This window comes from Archocentrus centrarchus, chromosome 14 (assembly GCF_007364275.1).
Source record: "Archocentrus centrarchus isolate MPI-CPG fArcCen1 chromosome 14, fArcCen1, whole genome shotgun sequence".
Taxonomy (NCBI): domain Eukaryota; kingdom Metazoa; phylum Chordata; class Actinopteri; order Cichliformes; family Cichlidae; genus Archocentrus; species Archocentrus centrarchus.
The window spans coordinates 21,073,076-21,092,664 of record NC_044359.1 but is presented as its reverse complement, the minus strand read 5'-3'; the positions used below and the strand labels follow the sequence as shown (position 1 = coordinate 21,092,664).

General features: G+C 37.1%; 2 protein-coding genes across 4 annotated transcripts in view; one reads left to right on the top strand and one right to left on the bottom strand.

The window, feature by feature from the left end:
* Positions 1 to 1,760: 1,760 nt before the first annotated feature.
* si:dkey-251i10.1 (ADP/ATP translocase 2) lies at positions 1,761 to 4,089 on the top strand. Its single transcript, XM_030745605.1, has 4 exons — positions 1,761 to 1,971; positions 2,853 to 3,339; positions 3,427 to 3,567; positions 3,661 to 4,089. The coding sequence occupies exons 1-4, from the start codon at positions 1,861 to 1,863 to the stop codon at positions 3,816 to 3,818; spliced, it is 897 nt and encodes a 298-aa protein (XP_030601465.1). The 5' UTR covers positions 1,761 to 1,860; the 3' UTR covers positions 3,819 to 4,089.
* Positions 4,090 to 6,824: 2,735 nt separating this feature from the next.
* zbtb20 (zinc finger and BTB domain containing 20) overlaps positions 6,825 to 19,589 on the bottom strand; it is a 34,422-nt gene continuing 21,657 nt past the window's right edge. For all 3 annotated transcript variants that reach the window (XM_030745774.1, XM_030745775.1, XM_030745773.1), the window contains exon 4: positions 6,825 to 19,221. In XM_030745774.1, the coding sequence (XP_030601634.1) occupies positions 18,686 to 19,221 (536 nt within the window). In that variant the 3' untranslated portion in view covers positions 6,825 to 18,685. The remainder of the gene's footprint in view (positions 19,222 to 19,589) is intronic.

Sequence of the window (19,589 nt, the reverse complement as noted above, 5' to 3'; positions counted from 1 at the left end):
TAAATGAAATTTTGAATATGCAAATATTTTCTCACATCAGTACCAAGTGAGTTCATCTGCCTTCAGAAGCTGGTGTATGGCAGGATTTCTTAGAGAAGGCTGGACACTGACTGCTGTGCATGGCATCACAGCATCACAGCAGCACCTCCTTGTGGGCAACACTGCACAAGAGGTAAGAACTGAGCAAGTTACAGATCCAAATACTCAAAATACAGCTAATCATATATGTTCAGTGTTACTGAGGTTATGGTTTTATGTAATGAGCTATCAACTGGCTTCATAAATTGCCAGAAAATCATGAACCACTAACATAGATAGATAGATAGATAGATAGATAGATAGATAGATAGATAGATAGATAGATAGATAGATAGATAGATAGATAGATAGATAGATAGATAGATAGATAGATAGATAGATAGATAGATAGAGAGATAGATAGATGCACGCAAACAGACATACACTACAACATAACACAGCAGGATTATGTGTGTGTGTATGTATATGTATATGTGTCTGTACATGTATATGTGTATGTGTGTGTGTGTGTGTGTGAGAGAGAGAGAGAGAGTGTGTGTGTGTTTATATGTTATATATGTGTATGTATATAAATGTGTGCATATGTGTGTACCTGTGCTCTGTCCCCTTATTCCTTCTGTTTTCTCACCTTTTTCTTCTTCTTCTTACTCTCTTCTTCCTGCCTGTCAGACCTGGCAGTCATATTGTGTGGACAGTAATAGAAATGAATGAGCAAATAAAATAAAAAAAAAAACATTAACAAGAATAGCCTATTGAGAACTTATAGAGCTCTTCTTGTAAAAGCAAATATGTTCGGCACTTTCAGATCAATATTCTGATTGCAAAAATAGATAGATAGATAGATAGATAGATAGATAGATAGATAGATAGATAGATAGATAGATAGATAGATAGATAGATAGATAGATAGATAGATAGATAGATAGATAGATAGATAGATAGATATTTGTCAGCCAAATTAAAGTGATGCCAAGTCTTTTGCCGCCCTCTGGTGTACATATGTGATTTTGTCTACTGGATAAGTTAAATATTTATTTGCAGCATTGTCGCACAGTGACTCACACACACACAGCTCTCTCGAAAACCCCAAGCGTAGGCGTGATCACAGTATGCTGCTTAAGCCCATTTTGAAGATTAAATCAAACACCTAGTATCTAATATCATCCCAGCTGACCCTGCGTGGTATCTGGAGAAATATCCACAGGCTGGGGCAGCATTTTAACTGTTTAGTTGAAATATATATAGACCAGGGTAAAACTAGAGTGTGAAAACCTCTGTTGATAGAGTAGCGTGGGCCTGTATATCCCACTGAAAAGCTACAGGGGCTGTGCTAAGAGCTGTTCCATAACAGATCATAAGTCGTCAGTAATTATAGGGATTACGCATCTTTAAGATCGTTGGTTGAATGAGATCAGTTACGAATGATCACGAATTTGCAAATGCAACTTTCTCTTTACACACGGTGGTGATTCTGACCGGGAAACCAAAGCGGGAACGAGCCCACGTAGTGTCTCGCTTGGTTTTCCTTCAAAATTAAATCACTTCACGTGAATTTAATTATAATTCAGGAATTACTCGCTTGAGGTCGAGAAACCTACGTAAAGTGACGACAACACAATCTGAACCGTTTAATTGGCGGAGCAGTGGGTGAGTTGAGGGAGGGTTAGTTCTCGTGTAGTATCGCGATCTAACGTTTAAAATAAATCCTCAGCGCAGCTACACAATCGGCCATTTTGTCGGTGCAGGCCATCAGCCGCAGAGGGCAGAGGGGCGTTATTGTATTTGCTGGTTACCTGAAAGGCACATCAAGAACATCGCAATATGAGTGATCAAGTTGTTTCATTCGCCAAGGATTTCTTGGCCGGTGGTATTTCCGCTGCCATCTCCAAAACAGCCGTCGCCCCTATCGAAAGAGTGAAGCTTCTCCTTCAGGTAACACTATTGACTTGCGGAAGCCGCTAGCCGGCTAGCTCATGTAATCTTTACTAACGACAGTTTAAAAGCATTAATTGATCTCTGCTGACGTAGCATATAGTTAAGCTCAGAGTTATAGCTTCTTCATTTTACTATTATGTTGAAACGGTGAAACTCGTAAAAGAGTGACTGCTTCAAGGATTTGAGGTCATCGCAGGATGGGGAAATGACCTACACGAGCCGGGCTGCTAACGCTAGCTTTATTACACGTTAACCTTAGCCGGTGTAGCTAACAAAGGACAAACAGTTGTAGTCACACGGGAACATTTTGTACTAACAGCCGGTAGCGTCTCAGGTGTATTTAAAGCTCTTATGTTTCATGTGTAGTTACATGAGCATAACATGATTGTACTGTTCTCGCCAAAAAATTGGCGGTGAATCATTACGGTGGCCCGTGTACCCCCCGGATGTTAGCCAGCATTTAGCGTGACTGCTATGCTAAAGCCCGGGTGGTAGGCAATTACAGCCGGGTCAGCAAGATTTGCTTCTTTTCTTGTTCAGCCTGCAGAACGATTTTGTGTTATGGCCTGCACTTAGTAATATTGTATTTAGTGATCACTGGCTGTCTTACTCTATTAGGATGATGAAGTTAAGAGGTGGTTGATCAGCTTCAAATTAGCCGGTGTCAGATCAGAATTCAGCACAGCAATTATTGTCATTAATTGCTAATAGCTCGGTTAAAATTACACTCCTGTGCTTTTTTTTAGCATTTTTGTTAATACCGTCAAGGTCACAACAAGGGGACATTAGCATTGTCATTGTAAAACAGTTCTTTAGCTTCCTGATTTTATTTTATTTTTTTAATCTAAATATGTGTTTTGTTTTTCTCTTCTATTTAGGTCCAGCATGCCAGTAAGCAGATCACAGCTGACAAGCAGTACAAGGGTATCATGGACTGCGTTGTCCGTATCCCCAAGGAGCAGGGAGTCCTTTCCTTCTGGAGAGGTAACCTTGCCAATGTCATCAGATATTTCCCCACCCAGGCCCTCAACTTCGCCTTCAAGGACAAGTACAAGAAGATCTTCCTTGATGGCGTTGACAAGCGCACGCAGTTCTGGAGGTACTTTGCTGGTAACCTGGCCTCTGGTGGTGCTGCCGGAGCCACCTCCCTCTGTTTCGTGTATCCCCTCGACTTCGCCCGTACCCGTCTGGCAGCTGATGTGGGAAAGGCCGGAGCTGGGAGAGAGTTCACAGGTCTCGGTGACTGCCTGGTTAAGATCTTCAGGTCTGATGGTTTGAAAGGATTGTACCAGGGCTTCAATGTGTCTGTGCAGGGCATCATTATCTACAGGGCTGCATACTTCGGCATCTATGACACAGCTAAGGGTATGTTCATTTCACACTGATCACTAAGAGGTCAATCTGCATCTACTGGGTTTGTAATTTTTTTTTTTTTTCCTTCTGTGCTTGCAGGTATGCTTCCAGACCCCAAGAACACCCATATAGTGGTGAGCTGGATGATTGCGCAGACTGTGACAGCTGTTGCTGGCCTGACTTCATACCCCTTCGATACTGTCCGTAGACGTATGATGATGCAGTCCGGACGCAAAGGAGGTACATTTATTTGTAGTAATCTGGTATATTTTGTCTGTTGTATGTTAGGTTTTATTTCATATTTAACTCTTTTTTTTTTCTTTCCTTCCTTAGCTGAAATCATGTACAGTGGGACCATTGATTGCTGGCGCAAGATCGCACGCGATGAGGGTAGTAAGGCTTTCTTCAAGGGAGCCTGGTCCAATGTGCTCAGAGGCATGGGCGGCGCCTTCGTGCTGGTGTTGTACGATGAGCTGAAGAAGGTCATCTAATTCTTCACATTGTCACATCACTGTCCAATTTGGCTAAATGTAATAACTTTCCATTTCTACGGACTCTGCGTTCTGCCTTATTTATGGGAACAAACGTCTCACCAATACTGAGAGATGGCTGTACGTTGTGCATCTTTGATTTTAAACGTTCCACACCCTGTTTACCAATGTCATTCCTGTTTAAAAAGAAAAATGATACCTCCTCCTGTCATTCACTAGGTTTGTATGGTCCCAACTTGAATAAATTTATTGTGGGGAACAAACTAAACAATTGATGTCTACTGTCTCCTACACTGTTATAGCATGGGATGAACACTCACTCGGATAATGAAATGCACGAAGTGGATTACACCCAACTGCTATATTTACTCATGCTTATCTCCCTGAGCCTTTCTGGGTTTGACCGTGGTCACTTCTAGGATTGTAGAGTAGAACGAATACTCCTCTGTTATGCCACTTAAAATGTTAGCAGCACAACTAATTTGTATTAAATTTCTGACCCTATTGAGGTTTTATTTCTAGGTTATCTTTCACAGCATGTCCAAATTGTGTCAGTATTGCAGATTGTTATTCAAACAGCAGAGGAAATGTGGATCTTAGGAGAAATATATTGTGAAGTTTAGTTTGGTGATACATAAGAATTTACTTAGAAATATATCCATCTCATTGGACATTTAAATACGTGAATTAATACTGCCCTAAATCTAGTAGAAAATTATAGAAGCGCTACGATGCATCTCTGTGATGCCAGCTGAATGAAAATCTAGTTTCACACCCCTCATACGTTTTGTTATGGAATTTGGTTGGGCTTGGCCAACCTAAATGCCAAGCATGATTACAAGGTGTGGCTCGTGTTAAGTAGATGAATACTTACTTGAGTAGTCATATCTGCAGTCAGGCAGCATCATGAGAAGGAAAAAAAATTCCACTTTTTTCCTAAATATGAAATCCTGTATTATGGTGTAGTATAACTTAGCATATTATATATTACATACAGTGAGAGAGAAGGTTTAAGGAAAACTTAGCAGGTACATGTATGTTGAAGAAAAATGTTATCTTTAAAGGTAAGACGGCATTAAACAGGCACATACACAAGTTTCAAAGTGCAATCTGGTTCCAATCCCCTACTTAGCCTGAGATATTGAATACTGACAGCAGGGGGCGCCAGTAGCCTACAGCGTGAAAATAGATCAGCTCTGCTAAAGCGCTCCCACTGCGCGTTTCTCAATGAGGCGTGTCTAAAGCTCAAACAAGCTTTAAATCTTATCGGAGTACTGTGACAAAAACGAAGGGTCATCCTGTCCCAAGTGGGACAAATGACCATCGCGAACACCCAGGCAGTGTACTGCTATATTGAATTTAATGTTTGAACACAGACCTGCTTACCTGTATGGTTAGTTTCTGAAAGAGATGTTGATACATTACAGAGTGATGGTGTATTACTGTAGACTGTATTGTAACTTAAATGTTATTGCTCCTCTATTTTATTGTAAAAAGTAGTACAACACCTTATGACAAATCACACTAAGAGCCTGACAAAGTAAAGAATATTTGTCCAGTGCATTTAAAATAACAAATGTTATTAAAGTGTTCATAAAGTTGCTAATAAAGTGGACAGATACAGAACTCTTTGCTCACTGTCTTGAATCAATTTAAATGAAACACTGCTGATTTGTGTGTCATGCATTTTAGTTTGTTCACATAAACAAGTGATTCATTTTTAAATTATTGAAAAATATGAATTAAAGAAAGGGCAATTCATTCTGGGGGAAATTTCCCTATTTATATTGAGAGTGGGGGTCTAGCCAGGGAATAAAATGCAAAGGCAGTAGGGCAATGTTTCTCCTTAGACAAGTTTATTCTGAAATCGTAAAACACCAATAATTAATTCAGCTGAATAAAACCTTCATCCTGAATGCAGTCATAAAATACTTACACAACACACATTATCTTCTTTGTCTCCCCCTTGCTGCATAATGTGTTTGCCAGATCACACCTGTCATATTATCAGACTGTATAAAGAAATCTGATGATCTGTTAATGAGTCTTATTCAAGTACTTTATTTTTTCTTTTTGTCGCGGTTGGGAATTTTTTATTTTTTTCATTTTAGTTGTGGGAATAGGAGTACCACTTCCCACTTATTGCTGGTTTGCAGCACAAAGTCTTAATATAAGTATCAATAAACACTCATATTGATCTTGCTCTGGTTGTTCTTAGTCCACACACAGTATGTTGATCAGTGTGAAAGCTCCAGACCAGATCAGCTGACCAAACCCAACAAGTTTGATTTGGACATATCTAAGAATCATTTGTGGCTTTATGAAGCCATGTGATGTACTTTGCAGCAGCCCCGGGGATAAAAACACACCTTGCAATGGGACAAACCTGCTCTTTGGTTCCTGCTGAAACCATCCCTGTGGTTCTTTCTACACTGGCTGTGCCAGTTTCCTCCCACAGTCTAAACACTTGTGAGTCAAGTGGACTGTACTCTTGAATTGTCTGTAGGTGTGAAGTACGACTGCGACTGTTTATTAATCATTGTTAGATTTGTAACCAACTGACAGCTTGTCCAGGGTGTTCCCTGCCTTCTGCACAGTGCATTCTGGGATACATTCCAGCTTGTTGTTCATTATCTCGTCACTTCCAACTGTGTTTGGAATCAACACACACCACAACACACCAGGCTAATATTATTTATGAGCTTAATTTTAGCTGTGACGGGTAATTTATTTGAATAAATTTACTCCAAGCATTTCATCTATATATCTATCTGGTTTTAAAGATAAACTGGATGGTAGACTGCACTTTGTGGCAGCGCAGATGTGAAATGGGAGTCTGTGGAAGCCTTTTGGCATAGACTTTCACCCTTTGTAGATATGATTATTATTATTATCATTAATATTATTATTATTATTATTATTATGGGCATTCGTTCACTAGAAAACGTCCATAGATGTCAGGGAAAAGAGCACTAAAAGAAAACAGCATAAAGACTTTCTGTGAAGTACAGGAAAGTACTAGTTTTTATTCCTTCATAATCAAACTTCACAAACAGCTTGAACTTGTACAATACCTCAGAGAGTGAAAATTACAAAAAAAGTGCTGGTAACATTTACAAAAATCATCCTTACTTAGCAACAATCAGTTTATTCTTCCACACTTTTTTTAGTCTTTTGTATTAAGGCTTAATACTTCTGTATAAAGTATATGCAAGATAAGTCTTCACAGTTTTTCGAAAAAAGTCACAATATTATGTAACATAATGAAGCTTTTACGGCTATTTTCTTTATAATAACAAATACACATCACTGGTAAATATATGTGAAATACAGGGCTTATTGTAAAATGGCAAGTAATGATACTGTTTGCTGAGATAAATTGATTCCACACACTGTTATAGGAAAGTTTTGACATACCCTTGCTATAACTGAAGAAGGAGGAAAAGAAAATGATAAGCATAAACACTTGGGAGATCGCCTCCAAACTTTGGCACATCCCATGAAACAATTTCACAAAGAATGAGATTTATTTTTGAAATCATACATATGGAAGAATAGTTAAACTGGCATAAAGTGAAAACATGCTGTGTAGTAAGGTGCTAAATCAGAGATATTACACTGCCAGCCTTTTTTTTTTTTTTTTCTTTTTTCTTTTCCCCCCACATGGACTGACATGAATAAGGTGCATTTGTAAGACTCAAAAGCATGTAGGCCTTTCTTAGATGTCAACAAAATATGTAATAAATACAAGTCTTCAAAAACAACCTAAATTAATTTGACCAATAGTCTTGAGGCGACCTCGTATACTCATGCATTCCCATGGATTCAGAAAAAAATGAATATCTCTTCTGCAGTTGTGTAACTCTAACTGTGGCATGTGAAAGTAAAAGCTGTATTGTATCGGTATAATGGTATGTGTTATCTGATTCTTTTTTTTTTTTCTATTTTTTATTTCATTTTGCTTTTAACTGTTGTGAAGAACTCGATGAGTAAGGAGATGGAATTTGAAAACTAAATGCGAAACTAAGCCAAGATATATTCACAAGATCCTCTAAGCTGCACTGGTTTACAGGTCAACAGATGAGAGCTCTAGCCCTAGACTTACCAATTTCACCCTCATGCATACTGTACGGTTAAAGTGACGCAACAAGCTTGCTTAAATAGTCTACATCACAAAAGCAATTTGGTTTTAGTGCAAACACAATTGGCTGGCTTCAGCTTCTCAATAATAACAAGCTCACCAAGGAGATTACAAGAAGGCACATACTTATGCTTCCTCTAACACGCAACATATTTAGACAAACCGCAACATCTTTCAACAACACCACAAAGCGGTGAAAACAGGAAAGCTACTACATCCAGATAAAATGGCCACGTTTTGCTCTCTGTGAATTTTTGAAAAATTTACACTTATTTATCAGAAAAATAGAATGACGTTTAAGTCGATAATTAATGCTGTTGGGAAATGACCGTAATTGAAAAATGGATGATGTATGATACATTTTGGTGGATACAGATTCTCTACATAAGTAGCCAATGATGGTGTGTTAATTGACCCCCAAACCCCTCCCCCCCCAAAAAAAACAAAACAAAAAAAGATGCATTTGGGTTTCTTTTTTCATTATTCTTTCACTTTAAAGCATTTTTTTTTTGTATCATCCCATAAAAATATCACGAAAGTGACAAAATGAATGCCAGTGTTTTTAAGGGTAAGGTGTGCACGACAGTGGACAGCTGGGTTTATCTTTTGGCATTTGTGTTTATCTCTAAACATGTTGGCTGTGTGATGAAGACAACTGACTCATGGTGAACGATTTCTTCCCTCATAACATCCCCACTCTCACTTCAGATCTGTAAGAGCTGCTTGATTTGTCCAAAACCAGTCACAGGAGGAAACAACAGTTTTAATGCCCCTCAAATCTGGACACTAATACTCAGGGTACTGCTGGGTTAAAAAAAAAAAAAAAAGAAAGAAAGGAAAAAAATAGAACCCTGCTACAAACAGCAATACGTGGATGTCGTGTGCATTTAAAAAACCAATTCTGTACCTTTGAATAGAAAAACAAAGTAAAACACGTCAAATATCACCATTTACTCAGCATTCCCACTGCGGGGGACAAACGTCCGATACTATGGTTCAAATATGTGTCGAGTGAATTATATTGCTTTTGTTAGAGTAAGACCAAAATCAGTCTAGTGCAAATCTCTTATCTGGTTTGAGAAGTGGTGGTAGGTGTGATGAGAGGCAACTGTTATGTCTGCTCTACCATAGAAAGAACATACCAGGTGATTTTGATAACTACTCAAAGCTGTGAAGTGGTATCCCTTTATGGTTTTTCTTTTCCAGAAAAGAAAAAAATATCTGTCACCAGTCTATGCCATACAACAATTTTGAAGGAAATCCCTAATAAATAATTCCTATTATATATAAAACCATCACCCACTGAATGCAATTAACCAGCACAAAGGAAATGCCTTAACTCCTTATATCCAAATGACTCCTATTTTGAATGGGTGGATGGCAGCCATGTTAGTCACCCTCCCGTGTACAGAGGGGAGGATGTGCTTTGTCTGTCAGCTCACATCTGTGCTAACGGGTGTTGTCTGTGCAGTTATGTCTGTCAAATACATCTCTCAACTTGGAAATGTTGGAAAACTCACTCCAGTCCAGTGTTTGACAAATCATATTATAAAAACATCCTCGCACATACATGAAAAAAAAAAAAAAAAAAAAAACCCCAAAAACTTTATCCCCTATTTTAAAACAGCAGTCAATACATTTCAAACAAGCTTGTTTCATAACAATAATAATAATAATAATAAAATACAAACCAACTTGGAGCATAAATTATCAAAAACAAACTGAACACATTACTGCAGCATATATTTCAGGGTTGCTTAGTTGTGATGTTAACTAACTTTACTACAACAGCTCCACTTCTGCCAAGTTCATAACTATATAAGAGATGTAATTTTTGTAGGGAAATAATAAAATCAAAAGCTATGGTTGGCAAAAAAAGAAAAAAAAAAAGAAAGAAAGAAAGAAAGAAAAAAGCCTGACAAAATATACACATATTTATAACCACATCTCAAAGTTCAGCTCAAGTGCATGTTTACAAAAGCGTCTAGGTACATGATATGGCAGCAAAAAGCCTGAAAGCATGATGGAAGGAAAAAAAAACAAAAACAAAGCTAAGCTGCTTTTTAATAGGGTGCATGTAATTTCTGATTTAAAATCTTCGGCCCAGGTAAAAAAAAAAAAAAACACTGCCGGAATTACAGTAATTCAATTTCCTATTTTTGAATACACAGGATGAACAAATACAGCAGATTCACCTAAAATTGGACCTTACAGTTATAAAACTAATTGTCGCCAAATGATTTACATTCTCCTTGCAGACAATGTGATGCTATTACAAAAATATACTTTCTTTGAATCGCTTTGATAAATAATACCTAATCACATGTTTAAATCCATCTTACAGTTTGGTTTGAATTTATTTTTACGACGCAGTGATGGCTTTGATGCTTTTCTTTCAGTGAACATGAAGGTCTAGAATATTTGTTCATAGTTCATGAGCACCTCAACTAGATTTGAATTGTCGAGACTTAAAGTTGTGTATAATTTTTCGCTTTCCTCTTTTTTTTTTTTCTTTTTTTTTTTTTTTGGCTTAATAAACACCTTACAAATATGTGCAAACTTAACATCTTGGTCCATCTCAAGTATAAATGGCTGAATATATTCTAAGTTACAATGTCAGATTAGTATTCTAGGGACAGCTTTAAATATATTAGACACAATCCAATGTGAAGGTGAAAAGGTGTACACTGATCTGCTAAATGCGTGTATAGACAACATAACCAATAATTAATATGTTTTGCCAGAGGAACAATGCAAGATTTACAATCTTATACATGTTTTAACATGCAATAGTTTACATCACAGCTATTGTGTCAGATTCATTTTTATGTTTTGTTGCATTTCTTATAAAAAAAAAAAGAAAAAAAAAACTATTTTGGTCTACAACAGGCAAATTAACACAACCACAAAACTATAAACAAGTGACAAAATATATATGCATTTTCACAAGCACCCTGCCATGAGATTAAAAACAAAGAAAATCAATAATATTAATAGTAATCATAATAATAATAATAACTGTGGCAATCTAGCCCAATTGTAGGAGCCCCGTACACATTAAAAAGAAAAATTAATTTCTCCAAAAACTTAAAATTGTCCTAACCTTTCTTTGGTTTGTCAACAAACATTGTCTAGTACGTTTTTGTGTGTGTGTGTGTGTGTGTGTGTGTGTGTGTGTGTGTGTGTGTGTGTGTCTTATTTAGCTTCTAATGATTACCATGGCCCCCGTTTTTTGCAAATTACCCCCACCTGCCCGTTTTATGAAGATACAGTGCTGAAACTTTTCATCTAAGTCTTCGGTGATGGCAGAATATGTGCTGGCTGAGATCACAGCCAACATCACGGTGAAGAACCTTGACTTCTCTTTTTTGCTTTTTATTTTATTTTATTTTTTAATTGTGTGTCTCTGCATTATTAGAGTGTGACCTACACACACAGAGAGAGACAGAACGATAGCATTGTGTATGTTGTCTATAAAACCAGTCCACACAAGCGTAAGCTGTGCTCAAAGCTTATAAAGGTTTGTGATCTCATGGCAAAGTTTGAAATAAATGATGAGATAGATGAGATCTTAAAAAAAAAAAAAAAAAAGTGGGTAAATTTTAGGGAAATGTAAATTTTCCTAAACATGTGATAAGCAGCGTTTGCTGCCACACGATTGACTATTCAACAGATTTGTAAAAAACAATTAAGTGCTGGGAATTCTCTTTCATGTCGGGTTAGTTAAGTGTGGAAAATGAATGCCAGACTAAAAGTTGGAATGTGCTGGTCTTAAACAGGAATGCATGTTTTTAGTTACGCTGCTGCACACTTTAAAACCTAATCATCTCATCCAGTTGAACTAAGCCAAAAAGACCAGAGTGACCGAGAACACAAAGAGGCTCAGTGTTTAGTCTTCAGAGTCTGAGTCCCCCTCATCAGTGTGATAAAGAAACGATACCGAATGTGTGTTATCGAGGGACTCTTAAAAAAACAAAGTGCTCCCCCACCAGAAAAAAGCTGTGTAGACAGGACTGCATGCTTCATTTGGACTGTTCGATGGTAGTTACCTGATGATGTTTTATTAAAAAAACACATCTGGGATAGAGTAATAACTGCATGTTCGGAGAATAGTAAATAAAATCTAGATATTGCAATAGCTTAGTATAGCTGTGCCTACTTGAAAATCTGAAGAGCTGCTTCATTATGTCTGTAAAACCCTTAAATAAAAAAAAAAAAATGGACGCTGTTTTCTGAGTATGTCATAGTGTGACGGTTGGATGACAGGGACTAGCTATATCACATTGCCTATATTTGTAATGCTTCATTTTAACAGTAAATGTCTATGAAACTAGGTGTGTTTTTGTTAATCATAGCTGTTTTCTCCTAATTTAATTGAAAACTATGCATTATGGAGGATTCAAAGATTCAAAATAGAGGCAATCACTTGCTTTTGGTATGCTGCATTTAATGTTACAAAATGTCTCACATAAAAAAAAAAAAAAAAAAAAAAAGATTTGTTTCTCTTTTTCTTTTTCTCTGCTTCTTTCTTACTGTTATAATTTTATCATTTAAAGTCTCCCCTCATCCTCCCCAAATTTGGCACCGTAACTAGGCTGGAGAAGGTTAGAGAGAAAACTGTGGTAATTAGTCCACAGGGGACAAAATAATAAGCCATCACAAAGCCTTTTATCTAGCAGCCACTCAGTCCTGAAACTTGATTTGTGTGTGTGTGTGTTTTTTTTTTTTATTCTACTGTATTTTCTTTTCTTTTTTTTCATCCAACCACCTAAAGACCGTTGTTCAGGAAAGCGCTGTTTATCTGTAGCCAAAACTTTCAATTTGCAATCTCATTTTATTTCCAAATTGTGGTCATAAAAATCAGCCAGTATAATGTTTAATAACCAGTTACTTTTTTTTTTTTTTCCTTTTCCACATTGCTCGTTGCTCCTTTACAATTTCAAGCTGTACATCAACAACAAGGCTGTACGATAAGATAAAACTTTAATGATCATTGTGGGGAAATTGGGCATTGGCTTGCATTTGGACGGGCCTGCCATCAAGGTCAAAGCACACCTAGTGTGATTTGCACACAGTGTACTTTGAAACCAACTAAGAACCTTAAAGCAGCTTTCAGATCCTGCAGACTGCAAACCATTTCATTCATGTAAAGAAAGCCCCAACAGAGGTAACTACTGGCATTCCTATTGATGTTATTATAATATAAAAAAATTAACAGAAATAATTACCAACAAAGAGATTTGAAAATATTCAATATAACTTGTTTTTTTTCTTGTCCACTGTGGCAGGCAGTGTGTAAACTTCACCTCTTCTGGCTGATGTGTGGCTCCCCCTGCTGTTCACAAAATGCCACTGCCCTTTCTCCCCAAACATACAGTACATTACAGTATATGGCTTGTTTGCAAATGTGAAAAGTTGAAAAAAAAAAAAAGCCTCATCTATGACAGAGAGCAATGTCACAGGAAAAACAAATGGCTATTCAATATTAAGATTTCATATTTTATTTCCAATTGCCATCTAAACAATCTAAGAGTATTTGCATATTTTTATGAAGACATTCAGATATGTAAGTGATTGCATTTTAAATCTTTTCATCCTCCAAACTGTATACATGTAAGTTAAAAAATAAAACTAGCAGATGTAGTCTTTACTGTATATGAATAGAGCATTTCAGGTATTTAAAGGGTTCTCTTAGGATGCACTCACAACCACCAGGTTTTAGCAGTAATAGTATAAATAGTATTTTTTTTTTTTATTAGTCCACTGTGTATATTCTGTATTTGTGCAATGTAGGAGAGAAAAACTATGAATATTCTGTATAGTTGCTGTATGTACTGATAGGCACTTGATAGGCATACTCCCTATATCACACAAGGTATTGTATATTCTAGCTGCAATTTTATCAAACTATCTGAAAATGTATTCTTTATCTGTGTGGAGATGGTGATACTTAAAATATATATAGTTTATTTGTAAGAAGTTATCTATTTCATTCTTATGTGTACTGTACTGAAGGACAAAAATGCTGTTAAGTATTATATGAATGCGTTCATGTGTTTTCTACTTTGTGACTTTATTCATGCCTAAATAACAGAAATCGGACTTAAAATGTGTGGAGACAGACTTAAAGACAAACAGGAAGACAGACACATGCTTATCAGAATAAAATGAACCTGTTCCTTACTCAGTATCACCCTCACCATTACTATCTTCCATTTCCTTGTTTTCAACTAAATGCAAAGCATATATGCATATATATAGTACACTGTGAAAAATAACCGACTATTCTTTACCCAGTCGCGCGAAGCTATGTATGTATAAACAACACCACTATGACCACCAGAGAAAAGCAGAAGGAACTCCGAAATAAAGAAGTATAACAATGAATTAAACTTACTGCAAGAAGGACAACAATGTACTGTAGACCCTGTGTCTCTACACTACGATAAACAAAACATAAACAGGAATATATCTGAAACACAATACAAACAGCTGCAGGCTCAAGACTATTATCTACTTTTCAATATGTTTTGTTCAGGAAAATATGCGTACACTTTGCAAACATAAAGTCTAGTCTAACAACTAGAAGAAGCACGATTGAGATAAGGACTTTTTTTCTGGATAATGTTGCAACTTTTCAACAATTTTTAACCGACTTTTTTTTTTTTTTTTTTTTTTGCAACACTGAGAAAAGAGAATTAAGCACCACCACGAGTATCTGAAGCAGTATAAGGAATATATAACTATGGACAGTGAAGAGCATGTGATGCTAATCCAACAGGGGAAGGGGGGGGGGGTAAAAAAGTCTGGGCACGCTATAAGCACGTTATGACACACTGGAGAGAAGTTTCTTCCCCTTCCGAGCCTGGTCTGCTATCAAACACCTTATGATACAAGAAGTCAACTGACGACGGGACGAGTTATTAGCCCTCATCCAGATAATGCTGAGATTGGCTACTTTTGTTATTCCAAAAAAAGTGATAGAGAAACGATTGATAGTGTAATTCTGAAATCAAATATTTGGAAAAAAACAAAACAAAAAAACAACATCAAGCTACTTAACCTACTATTTAGACCAATGATACCACAAAGCTGGTTGTACTCATCTAGCTACAGTCAATAGTGCATTTGATATATGTGTTCACACAAAATATGTAAAATTTAGGTGCCATGAAGGAATGCTAGATTACTGAATACACACATTACACTGAAACAATTTGATTAATGTGTCTGCCTTTGCTGTTAAAGAAGTGATGATGTTAGTTTGGCAGTGTTTACTTGGTACTGAACAGACAACAAACACCAACATCATGAGCTGTGTGCCATACATGTGGCAATACTGTTGGAAAGAGATCTCGGCAGTTGCTTACATATTTCTATTTAGTGCATTGTCTGTTAAGGCATGAGATTACCCTCCACGTGCTGTGTAGAGACAAATAGAGCACTAGCATGCAGCAATATTGCCATCCTGGCAACAACAGCTACAAACAGGAACCATATAGTTTAGGCTTATATGCACACCGTAGGAGACGGGCCCAATCAAACGTTAAATAATGTGCTACTTTTACTGAGGACTAACCTCACGGTTTTTCAGTGTATTTCTCAGGTGTGGCCAATATTTGCATTTCTTCTTTTTCTTTTTTATATCTCTGTTTTAGATGAGGAGAAACCAGAACACTGATCTCTCCGGGTCTCACATGTTCATCACTCGACTTCACCTGAAACTGACTCCACACTGATGTGAAATCTAGTAGCAATTATATGGAATTTAGCATCAAAAATGCTTGACATAACTTCTCCAATCCGGTACAGTGAAGTCAACAGTACTTGACCAAAGCTTGAGTAAAATCTCAGAACGACTGTTACAGGTGCCTTACTAGCCCAAAAATGTTTGGAGAGCTGCTTCTCATAGTACCTGCGCTGCATATTGCAAAGGAAGCCCTACAGTTCAGATATTCCACTTATCAACAATTTGATTAGGCTATATACCACACACACAGACACTCACAGACATACAAAGACTAAGGTAGGGACACAACTGTGTACAACTGACGGACAGATATCAAAGAAGCTGCATTCCATCACCTCCCTACACCTTTAAACCCACAGAAAAACTTGTTCTAGGACACGTATCATTTATGTTACACACACACACTTTATAAATGTTTTAATGTCAATAATATAATAATAGTTATTATTATTATTTTTACCTCCGCCAACAGCGTTGGATGGGAGTTTGTCTATTATTACTGTTGTTGTTTCACTGTTAATGTTGTTTGGCTTTGATGTTCTCATAGGAAAATTCTGCTCTGTTACTAAAGAAATGCAATTGAATAAACTATTATAGGGAAGTGACTCCATAGAAGAGTGAATTCAAAGGTTAAAACATAGATGAGCACACGTAATGGTACAGGTTTAAATAAAAATAGGTGCTTGCATTAACACGGCACAAGTATATACTGTAGGTAACTGCAAGCAATAACAAAAGCCAAGAATCGCTGAATTACTTAATGAAGAAATTGAAACAAAGCTATTCTATTACATGTGAACTCTACAACCAAATGTTAGATTTCAAAAAAATCCTCTTTTCTAAAACTATAATATCTCTCTTAACAGTAGTGCACTTATTGGTTTAAGCAGTGCAACATATATGCAAGAAAATAATGCAGTCCACTTATCAAGATTTAAAAAAAAAATGTTTTTTTTCCTTTGAAATTGAATAAAAGAAAATCATAGTTCATTTAAGGAAAATGATTAAATATCAAGCACAGGCATTTTAAGAAAATGTGCAAAATAGCACTTTTTTTTTAAAATCGACAGTGGGTCTTTTTAAGACCCCTGTATGCAGTTAGTTATTCTTTTAATAATACAACTACGAAAGTGTTTGCTCACATAAATGAGCAAATCCTTCAGATTGCAGTTGCAGGCAGTTGCGTGTGTGTCGGAGTTTGTGAGTGTGCGTGTCTGTGTGTGTGTGTCTGTGTGTGTCCTATTTTGGATAAAAAGCAATAAAAAAAAATTTGAAATATCAGAAATGAGCCTTAAGTGATGTGATGCATGGATGACAACTTGCACACACTAGCTTCCAAATCTATTCTGTACATGCTGTGTCTAGTTTTTAGTAAAATTAGGAATGTATGCTATTGTCTACAAAGTCCATTTGCAACTTGTGGTATATCATGAAACAGTGTGATATCAATCAGTCAATGGAGCTACTTGTTTTGCTTTCAGACTGTATTTCCTTTCAAAAACATTGCGCACTATTTGAGCCTTCAGGGAGAGCTAGAACATGAAAAGCAATGCATTTCGCTCCCATCTGCTCAAACAGCTTTGCAATACTATTAAACAGGTTATACAGGTAATCTGAGATCAGGGGTGACATTTATTTTCATTTCAAATTTGATTCAAATTAAATTATCCACTCCTAAACAACACTGTTTCAATCAACAACTAGCCTAACCCCTCCCCAAGATTCAAATTCAATTATCAAATTAAAACCATGTAGGCTACTCAATAACAACAATAGTTGAAGTGACAATTTTTTTTTTTTTTAATCTATATCCCATAACAGTCAGGTGCAAGTTGAGGAGCAGCAATTATGAAGGAGAGAGTTTAGTCGCATATTCCAACCTGCCAAAAAACTATGAATGTAAAAGGCTAAATAAAAACCATCAGCAAAAACAATCTTTCTTTTTTTCTTATGTTTTGACATGGAAGAGGTCTACTAGCCTTAACAGTCTTTTTAAGATATTAGTGGCAGTGTATGCAAATGAGTTAAACTCCAAACTTCAGAAAAAAAGAAACAGATTTTTGCTCAAATACTGTCTCATCAACACACCATAATTTAGTCATCTTTACCATCAGAATGCATGGACAATAATTATAAAGCATGTGAGAAATATTTGTCCCCATCACCATTGATAGGAAGTTACATTTCAGTAAAATGATTGAAACTGGTACCTTGACAATGGCTGCATTATAATCCCTTAATACAATAGGAATAAATAAAACCCAGTGTCAAATTAACTACTCTCCTTTATTTTATTTAATATAAGAAGGCAATCTTGTGACCATCAGTATTTTTAGAGGGAATACGTAGCCCAACCCCAGATGTTTTTTTTTTCTTGTTATTGTTGTTGTAAATTATACCACAGTAAGCTTGGACATCTATAGTTTCCAAACTGGTCAATATGGGTTCACAACTGCCATGATATATGTTTCATGGCAATGTACACACACACACACACACACACACACACACACACACACACACACACACACACACACACACACACACACACACACACACACACACACACACACACACAGTTGGATAAACGGACACAGGCAAATACACAAACGTTCAAACACATACATGTATATTCATTCAGACATGTCGACACAAAAGGTGTGTTTGTGTGTATGTGTTTCTTTCGTAGGCCTTTCGGTAGTGTTCAACACATAAATCAGTATTTTAGGAAAGCATACATTTAGAGGCCTGTAGTTAGGATCCATCCAGTAGATCAATATCAAACTACTAAGCCTTAAGGCCACCATCTTTTTTTTTTCTTTTAGAATAACAGAAAAAAAAATCTTTTTTTTTTTTTTGGGAAACTTAATGTGCCAGTGTCTATACTCATTACTCTTCATACCTCAAAATAAGAAAAGGAAAATCTAGTGCCATTTTATTTGTCATTCTTTTTGAAAGAAGTTTATCTAGTTGTACTTATCCATCGGAGACATGCATTCGCATGTGGTCATTGAAGTGCTCCATTTGGTCAAACTTGGCAGGGCAGACGGAGCATACGTAGGTGGTCCCTTCTTGGCAGCTCGCTTCTGCAGCTACACCCACTCCTGTTCCAACCCCAGCCCCTACTCCAGCACCTCCACTTACTGGCATGGCGAGGGCAACCACTCCAGCTCCAGGCTCAGGGACAGCCATAGGTATGGGAATGGAGACAGGACCTGGGGTACCTGCACTCCCTGACAGCCCGGTGATGGCGCTGGCTGTGCTGTGCAGGGCCATGTGCCTCTCCAGCAGGGTCTTGTGTGAGAACTTCTTCTTGCAGATGTAGCACTCATAGGACTTCTCTCCACGGTGCAGCCGCATGTGGACGTTGAGAGAGCTCTTCTGGGTGAAGCGCTTGTTGCAGATGCTGCACTGGTAGGCCCGCACCCCCGTGTGTGTCACCATATGTTTTATTAAGTAATCCTTCAGGGAGAAAGAGCGCCAGCAGATGCTGCACTGATGAGGCTTCTCACCTGGATGTGCATGCAAGACAAAAGCATTAAGGGCGGGGGGGGGAACAAAAGTTGTGGATTAGGTTTAGAAATATGGACAAGAAGGGGTCTCTAAAAAAAGCTTGAAAAATCACTGCTAAACATGTAAAATGATTGAAATCCTATAATGTAACTCTGCTGCCATACATGCAATACCTGAATGGTGAGAGAAAAATTTTTATGAATCTAACCCGTCTCACCCTTTTCTGGTTTCTTTCTCTGAGGGTAATTTAGCTCCATCTGTTTATCACATAAACATCCACCTTGATAGGGACATTCACTGGGATCTGTGTGGTGCAGTCATTTTTAATGAAAGATTTCAGGGTCTGCATGCTACTGTGGGTAAATCT

What these genes read in the sequence shown, in the direction of transcription:
- si:dkey-251i10.1 (XM_030745605.1), top strand. Translation starts at nt 1,861, where the DNA reads ATGAGTGATCAAGTTGTTTCATTCGCCAAGGATTTCTTGGCCGGTGGT. An exon ending in GAGTGAAGCTTCTCCTTCAG is followed by an intron (nt 1,972 to 2,852) that starts GTAACACTATTG and finishes TCTTCTATTTAG; the next exon opens with GTCCAGCATGCCAGTAAGCA. An exon ending in GCAGTCCGGACGCAAAGGAG is followed by an intron (nt 3,568 to 3,660) that starts GTACATTTATTT and finishes TTCCTTCCTTAG; the next exon opens with CTGAAATCATGTACAGTGGG.